The sequence below is a fragment of the Sorghum bicolor genome, chromosome 1 (assembly GCF_000003195.3).
Source record: "Sorghum bicolor cultivar BTx623 chromosome 1, Sorghum_bicolor_NCBIv3, whole genome shotgun sequence".
Lineage (NCBI taxonomy): Eukaryota > Viridiplantae > Streptophyta > Magnoliopsida > Poales > Poaceae > Sorghum > Sorghum bicolor.
Window position 1 is genome coordinate 72,333,177 of NC_012870.2, and position 8,654 is coordinate 72,341,830.

Sequence of the window (8,654 nt, forward strand, 5' to 3'; positions counted from 1 at the left end):
ATGTACGGCTCTCCAGTCCACTTATCTCTAGTTGAAAATCTTGCATTGGATTTTAAGGCGGGCGACGTTGGTGACTCGAGACGTTGGTTTTCCTCCTTGCAGGTGTCGCCTTAGAGGTCCATCTTCAAGGTGGGTTTGGAACCCCAACTTCTTGGAGGCCGAGTTTCAAATTTGTGCAAGATATATTGTGTGCTGTTAGAGGAAGACAGTCGCTTATGGGAGGCCATGATGTTAGAATTCTACAACAAATTTGGATGGCAAAATTAGATTAGGATAGGAACTTGAGTGTTGTTACTTTGTATAACTATATCTAAACGGCTATACTCATTTACTTGTGAATTATTGGAGGCCGGAATGTTATTTTTTTATCTAAAAAGTTTCAGCATATGTTGTTTTTGGATCATGTAAGGTATCATGATTTTGAAGAACGTACTCCAGGAATCATGTCAACCTTGTTCTGTTGTTCATATTTTTGAGAGATGAAAGGACTAAAAGAAATCAAAGAATGTACACAAAGCATGCTAAAAAGAAATAGAGAGAGGATCGATTGTACAAGTGTTTCATTTCAAACGTGCTTCATCAGTATATAATCCCCTCACCTCTACCCCTAACCCTCAAACCCTATAAAGAAGGGAAAACCTATTAAAACCATAACTTTCAGCAGAGCAACGCAAATAGAAGACGCAATTTTCCTTGCCAAAATAAGAAGAAGAAGAAGAAGAAGACGTGATTTACATTCCACTCTCGCTACTCCAATTTTTACTACCGTTCGTATCAACTCTCAAGTACTAGAACCTCTGAGTGCTGCGGTCAAGTTCGTTATGAGCTCAACTGTTGATGAAAATCCTACTCCAATCTGCATAAAATCAAAACTAATTGTCAAACTTTTGAACGCCATAAAAAATTACGAGCAACCTCTTATGATACTTTAAGTGCTTACCATCCAAAAGGTTGAAGAATAACCATATACTAACTACTCCTAGCTAATTAAACAACACCTCAGAGTGATTATTCACAAAAGAAAAAAAAGCACCTCACATACGGTAATTAAACATGAGAGGGACAAAAGTGCCTTGCCTTTGCAGTGATGGTAATGTTGAGGCACGAGTCTGTGAATGGTAAAACACTAGTGTTTATGATGGAGAGGCCCTGATTTTCAAGCTCGGAGATGATCATCACCAGCACTCCTCTTCTCTCCAAGCAGCATATTTTCAGCAAGACGGTGTCGCCATGTATGCTCGCCTCAACCGTCGGGCTGAACCCACCCGCAGCAAAGGCACTGTCGTTGGAGCATGAGGCGTCACTATCAGTTGATATGCGGCACTTGGTCTCGAGGATGGTGGGATCGGATGTTCTCCTTTCCCTTCGCCCCTCTAGGGTCTTCACCTTCTCCTCGAGCTGTTTCACGTACTCGATGGTACTCCCTAGTAGAGAGATTTTATCTGTCTGAAAAGTTCACGTCATTTAATACTTGTCAGTGAATATCATATTTTAAATTTAAATATATAGTTTGCTCATACTGATTATACCTAAGTAAGTTTTGTTACAATTTGAACCAAGTCATCAAGTCCCCGCCCATGGTCCATGTTTCAAAACTTCATGGGCATCGTAACATCGTCCATTTCATACAAGATAAGTTTTACTAGTGATTGAATATTTGCTATTCTCAAAGTGTGTGGCTTATTTTGCTTTAGCAAAAAATCACCTTTTCAATCCAATATCCAACTTCCAATTAATAAGCAAAACAAACTCTAGGAAAGATTTGTAAATCTTATGGTGCAACAAGTTTGTGTTACATTTAAGGAACAATCAGGATCCAATAGTGAGAAAGAGCATATTATTTGTAATTGCATGACAAGCATGGTGGCAATATATAAGAGGCCAGAAAGGCAACACAACAACCATAAAAATAGCATGGGAAACGCAAAAACCAACAAACGGAAGACATACTTGGATGATACAAAGGTGGGAAGAATGGGACCTACTAGAAGCAAGGAAAATAAAGAAACTACCATAGACGTCACTAACCAGAAATATTTAACAGTCTATATTAACACTAGACATGCTATAAAATATAAATCCTAAACATTTTTATAAAAATCAGAAAGATCTTCCTCAACGCAATTGACTCTATCACCATGGATAATAATAATATTTGGATATATGAGTATTTTGTTCTATAAAAATTTACCCAACTTTGTTATTGCAAAAACAATGTACATAAATTAACTTATAGATTTGCATCAAAATTACCCACCTATATCATGCTAAAACATGATCCAATTAAACCCCCCTAAATTTATATTTAGATACATACTTAAGATGTTACTAATATTATCTATCGTAGCATGATATCTTTTTTCATGGTTTGAGCTAAAAAAATACCATGTTATAAGATTCGACTCTGTATATATATATAGAACATGTTGGTGAACTAGTATGCAATAATTAGTGGTCTGGCATGTGTGTCTACATATGCAACAGATCAAACAAACAATGTAATTCAAACTGCTACCGCATAGAATGATGAATGATCAGAACACATATTTATATAGGACCACTACTTCGGGGGGCTACGTGTTGTTCAAACATGAGATGTTATTCCTACCGAGTAGTTCTATAAGATCTAGGAGTACCAGAACTACTTGATTAAGGGATCTATTTGAAAGCAAACAAACTTGTAGTAAATTAGTACTCTCTGATCTCAAACAAGGAGAGCAGCTTGTTCTCTCTTATCAAAGCTTTTCTCTATATTATATACCAAATCAAACCCTCTCATATTTATGCACATTATCAACAAATTACTACTACATACCCTGAAAAACAAACAAACTACCACGCTGCCCTTCTGATCATTGATAAATTCAGATCCTTTGTTAGTGCTTAATTAATGAATATCATGATTCACTTGAGCCTCGATCAGATCCTCAATTGCTGGCATTTCTCACTGAAACGGCAGTTCGGCATTGCTTCACTGAAGCAACACGACCCTTTTAGGTCTAGAGACAATTTCTGGATGGCCATGGATAGATGTACAATTCAGTGTTTTAGTTAAGTAATCTATAAAGAGGTCAGTATACTCCTAGCTAGCTTAGTCCTATAGGCAAAGGTTTACATTTAATTAGTTACTCTACTTTCACACAATGTTTGTTTAGTTTAGGCTTTTTATGGCAGTCTCATTCTTGTTAGAGCACGGATACTGAACCTGCATTTTATTAGTTTGGTGTAGGTGTATTATCGAATTTCAGACAAAAAAACACATATTTCACATTGGTGTGCACGTATTTTTTTGAGCCAGGGCTCAGTTGTCAATTTTCCTTTACCTTGAACACGTGCAAATAGACTAGTGTGAAGCCACCTACAATCCAGTGCTAATTCATAAAATTGCTAAATACTTAGTAAAAAAATAATGACATATATGATTTATGCTATTTGCATTGAAGTTATTTTTTTTTCTTAACTGAGAACTGTTGAATATGTTCCAAATTCAGTTACACATTATAAAGCTTGACTTCTGATGGAGCGAAGCGGAGGCCCGTCGCCAGAGCCTTGGAGTACGGTACATATACCCAAATTAGGGTTCCACTAAATATTACGATCTTGTAAGCCGCCGTACGGCGTTGTAACCTAACTCTTGATAATAGTGAGGAGTGTTTACTGGCTGACGCCCGTGGTTTTTTCCCTTTGCATTGGAGGGATTTTCCACGTTAAATCTTGTGTCTCCGCTGTGATTTGATTTTATGTTTTTCGTCGTTTATCTGCCGTTATTCACAACAGGAACAAACAACCCAGAGGGCGCGGCGCAACTTGAACAGGCTATCATAATCATTGAATCCTGATTTTCTCATCGCTGAGCATATTATTGGACGCATTATTCCTTTTTTATTCAAGTATTGTGTCAAACTGTTGGTATCAACATGAGTGTTTTTTATTCATAGTAAAATCTGATAACTTCTCTATGAGGAGTATATTAACTTGGTACATCATCTCCCTCAAAAGATTAATTAATCCAATACCATATATTTTAGTTTATCTAGCTATTTTCTTCATTGTCACTTGCCACATGTGCAATTAATTGGTACTTTACGAAAACCTTTTTTATCCTGAGAGGTCCGTTTCCCTCAAAGAGCTATAGATGCATATATATATAAATTATGTATCCCCCAAATTAAATCATATATATAAGTAAGCACATAAATGAATCCATAAAAAATGTGATCTTCAAAGAAAAGCCGTTATCAACACTGTATTAAATATTGGTTGATAAAAAGATATAATAGCATAATCGAAATCTGCTGTAGTATTAAATATTGGATTATGAGTGCCGTGTAGCGTAGCCAAACTTTAAGGCATATTGTTTGGATACACAAAGTCCGTTTTGTAGTTTTGAGAAAGCAAAGCAAGAGCTCCACAATTTTTTTTAAAAAAAAACAACATGTGCTTGAAACTCTACTAAGGACATGTTTTTGGATGTAATTCTAAAATCCGGATTCTGCATAAAAAACGATCTCTGATGTTTTTTAAATTTTGTGCATGTGGGTTAGATTCCTAGAATGTTTGAATGAGATTTTAGGATTTTGGGATTATTTTTTCTATCGGTATTCTTAAAATCTCGATGGATCCAAACACATTTAATTGTTCTATATTTTGATTAAGGAAGTGAGTCTAGCTAACTGGTTGGGTGAGAGATGTTGGGGGCTGAATGTCGCCTTCCCCGGCCTGGTTGCTCCAGAGGATCACCTTCGGCCAGAACCTTCGCCCGGGGAACCTTCGAGCACAGCAGTGCGGAGGATCTGGACAAGACTAATGTTAATGCATCTCTTGTGATACCGAGTGAATGCAGGGACTAAGTCAACGGCGGAGGTCGCGAGAAGAGAAGAAAGGAACCTTCGGATCTCCCCACGATGAAGGACGGGCGAAAGCAAGACTGAGGACGCAGCAGGGCCGACGAGCCTTCGGTGCACCCGGGCCGAAGAACCTTCGGCATGACCAAGCCGAGGAATATTCGTCACCTCTACGCCGAAGGTTCCGCGGCCGAACGAAGGATTCAAGCATTTAACGAATTGGAGCCCCTGGCAAGGAGCGCGTGATGAACTCGTAGTGTGAATTTATCTAAGTGACTTGTGGTCAGTAGACTGTAATATAGGAATATGTCAGGATATTCCCCCACCGTCACAGGGCATTTTTGGAATAGTCTTAGGTCGGTTTCTTAGCCCTAGCTATATAAAGGAAATGAAAAGAGAACATTTACTGTTACCACCTACTGTCGAGCTCGCTGTTCGTGTTCGCTAAATCTCTCACTGCAGCGCGTGAGATGGAACATTGTGCAACGTGTTGCTGGGGAGTGCAGTGCGCATTTTTCTCAATAATAGATGTGGCTAGCTAGGCTCTTGGACTGATATACTGCGTGATTTATTGAGGCGTACAGCGTACTGGAGTGTACTCCAGTATATAAAAATAAAATTTCTTCACACCCCTCGAAAACAAAAGGTTAGCTATCACGCTTTGGACTGGATGAACTCAATCGGGGGCCGAGCCCCGGGAGCCGGCGCCCGGCACACACCGCACACCCAGTGGCCTGTTCGTCTCGCAGACGACCGCCAGTCCGCCACACTCAACCTAATTGGATGGGATCCAGAACTGCCGTGACCTCACCGGCTCTGGGCTCCCGGCTCCCTGCACTCTGCGCCGCCAAAGGCCGGGCGCCAAGCCAGACACACACAGGCCCCGTCCTCGCGTGTGAGTGACTGACGGCAGTGCAGCGTATCTGCCCGCCGCCGGCCGTCCGGTTCACGTGCACCTCCCGCAAAACAAAGTGCGGCGAAATCCAGGCTGCGGGCGGGCAGCAATGGACGTTGGAGTTGGATGCAGCACCGTCCAGGTTCCGGTGACTTTTAGGTCTATCCATAGAGAAATTATTCGATGGGTGTATAGCCGCATATATCTCCATCTCATGTGTGAGACTTCAGTTTCGATTTATATCAAATTATCCTTTCGTAATCTATATCTATTCAAGGTAGTATAGCATGAAAGCACAGCAGGAGAATCCACTCACAGATCCACTCTCCACAGCCTATTTGGATTAGAGAACGACCAGACAAGAACAAGATATGCATACACAGTACCTTGGTGAGGTCCGGGACGATGGTGGCCAGCGCCACGAACTGCTGCTGCATCTTCTCGCGCCGCTTGCGCTCGGCAATGACATGTTCCTGGGTGTTCCAGTGCGTCCGGCTCCGCCTCTCCGGCGGCATCTGCTGCACCGCTTCAACACCGGCTTCCAGCCAATCTCCTCCTGAGGAGAAGTTGAGCGTGCTTGGAGGCTGTCCGCCGAAGGAGAGGATGCGATTGCTCGACGACGATGACGGCTGCCCTGGCTCATTCTTGACCGGCCCGAACGGCAGCCGGGGTGGTAATGCCGGGACCCCAAACCCCGGGAAGCTGGAGCTGTGGTGATGATGATGAGGAAGGAACTCAAGGAAGGGGCTAGGGGACCTAGGCGGCGCCATTGCTGCTGGTGGTGTGTAGTACTGCTGCTGCTCAGCAAAATGGTGTTGCTGTTGCATCCCGGCGTGCTCTTCTTCTTGCTGCTGCCTGTACATGTATGCTAGCTCCTCCTCAGAGTAGTCCTGAAAGGGACAAGAACCAAGAATTAGTCGAAGCATTCAAGTTTTCAGGTGGGCCTTGTGCTAGTTCTTAGCAGTCTTACCGGATGTGAATGCCATTTGTTGAGTTCATCCATCGCCCAGATATATATATCTTATATATCTTAATTCCAAATCACTAAGAGGGCACAAGAAGATAGAAGAGCAAAACTACGAATCAGAAGAAATAAACAGCGAGGTTTCTAACCAAAAATATTGAAAGAACTCCTTTTCGGAGATCAGAACAACTGAACACACACCTTGTTTTTTTTTCCTTCTGTTAATTCTGATTCCCTCTCCCTCCCAGTTCCCAGTTCCCACTGCTTGAAGACTTCTCTCTCGGTGATGCTTTTATACAGGCTCCGGTGGTGTGAATTACGGACCCCTTCTGTTCTGAAGAAGGCGTTCACGTGCTCCTTGCGTTTCTCACAAAAGGCAACCACTTGCGCTAGCAATTCTTTGCACGATTGCATGGTTGGATCTGCACACGCGTTCCTATTTTTTTTGGCCAACGCGATTTATTCCTCTGTCTACTTTTCTTGACATCACGGCGCTGATCCGCGAAGATCTCGTATTATCTTCTTTTTGCTAAGAAAATATGTGATGTATATGCTGCACCAAGTCTGTATAAACAAGTCTTCGGCATATATATAGCTCAACAGAGCCTGTCATAAGATTCAGTAGGGGCTTGCCCCTACTTTCATCAAAAAAAGATTCAGTAGGTTGGCGACGACAGCGACACTACTCGTTTTTAGCTAGAACTGTCCCAACGTAATACCGTTTGTTTGAACTTTGAAGTAGTCTATCTCTATCTCCCTCAGCTCCAAATTAAGATTGATACTTACAGCGTAGTTGTAAGAAATTCGTTCATGAACGTAACATGTAGCTTCGTTGAACCAAATTATGAGCTACAGTAGGTTCCCTCCGATGGTGACAGTTTTGTACAGATGTGTGTACACATCTGTTGTTGGAGGCGGAGTGGAATTTCTGAACTTTATTAGTTGCGTCCAATATATTGCACTGTCGCCACTCGCCATTTGTTTAGTTAGGAGATCCATGTGATAATGGCGTACGGTTTTTTATGCTGAACCTGCAAGCTTTAGACAACACACAGATCGAAGCAAATCCCAAGAAAGGGAATTCAAATCAAGAGTACAAATAGGAGATAAACCTTCCATGCCAACTGCCTCCTGAGTCTAATCCGAAGAAAATCTGAAGAAAAGCATAAAGGAAAATCAAAAGAGTCCATTGTTTGTCTTAGTCCTGCCAATCAGGTCCATACAATGCTCAATGCTAATTGTTTAAATACCATGTTTTTGCATTGTACTAGCTAGGTGCAAGTGCTATACAACAATACAAAATTATATGGCTGTGTGTGCACATGCAAAGCCAACAAATCTGTGATCCAAGCGCTGCCACTTTCTCAGGTGGAGCAAACAAATAATAAACTATTTAGGACAGCTTTAACTAATCATGCAATTACTTCGCTTTAATTGTCGTCACGTCATGTCATGATATGCTATACTTTCAAACTAGTAAAAGATATATGATCTCTTGATTCAGTTATATATACTTTGATTTTGACACCTGTAACTCTGTAACATCATTCTCATGTTGAAGCCACCGTAATATAATGCAGAAGCCACGTGGCATGCTCCGCTCTGGTGTGTGTGTGTGTGTGTGAGAGAGAGAGAGAGAGAGAGAGAGAGAGAGAGAGAGAGAGAGAGAGAGAGAGAGAGAGAGAGAGAGAGAGAGAGAGAGAGAGAGAGAGGAGATGCAAGAAAATTGAGATCCAGGGATCATATACGGAATCTCAGGTTGCCAACAAATTATGGTCGACTTGAGGACCTACAAATTTGCCTACGAGACAGACCTCTGATAAATTTGTATCCTGCTCTTTATGCTTGTCTTCTGTTGTTTCTTTTAAGCGCCTCTCTGTTTTTACTCCTTTTATTTAAAGCCCTTGCAATAATCCCTCTGTTAGGGTTGTATTTGTCCCGTGAGTTTTCT

At 41.4% G+C, this 8,654-nt stretch overlaps 1 protein-coding gene across 2 annotated transcripts; it reads right to left on the minus strand.

Moving 5' to 3' along the window:
• LOC8056849 (transcription factor bHLH18) lies at positions 472-7,149 on the minus strand. 2 transcript variants are annotated; one of them, XM_021460930.1, is made up of 5 exons: positions 6,905-7,149; positions 6,710-6,815; positions 6,126-6,629; positions 1,078-1,446; positions 472-856 (listed from the first exon to the last, which is right to left on the minus strand). In XM_021460930.1, the coding sequence occupies exons 2-5, from the start codon at positions 6,740-6,742 to the stop codon at positions 782-784; spliced, it is 981 nt and encodes a 326-aa protein (XP_021316605.1). In that variant the 5' UTR covers positions 6,743-6,815; positions 6,905-7,149; the 3' UTR covers positions 472-781. The 2 variants fall into 2 exon arrangements, with proteins under 2 accessions (XP_021316605.1, XP_021316601.1); XM_021460926.1 differs by having other exon boundaries at positions 474-856; positions 6,710-6,783; positions 6,905-7,147.

Coding starts and splice junctions, on each gene's coding strand:
- LOC8056849 (XM_021460930.1), bottom strand. CDS start 6,742: ATGGATGAACTCAACAAATGGCATTCACATCCG. Junction 6,630..6,709: donor ACAAATGGCATTCACATCCG/GTAAGACTGCTA, acceptor TGTCCCTTTCAG/GACTACTCTGAGGAGGAGCT. Junction 857..1,077: donor ACATTACCATCACTGCAAAG/GCAAGGCACTTT, acceptor GATTTTATGCAG/ATTGGAGTAGGATTTTCATC.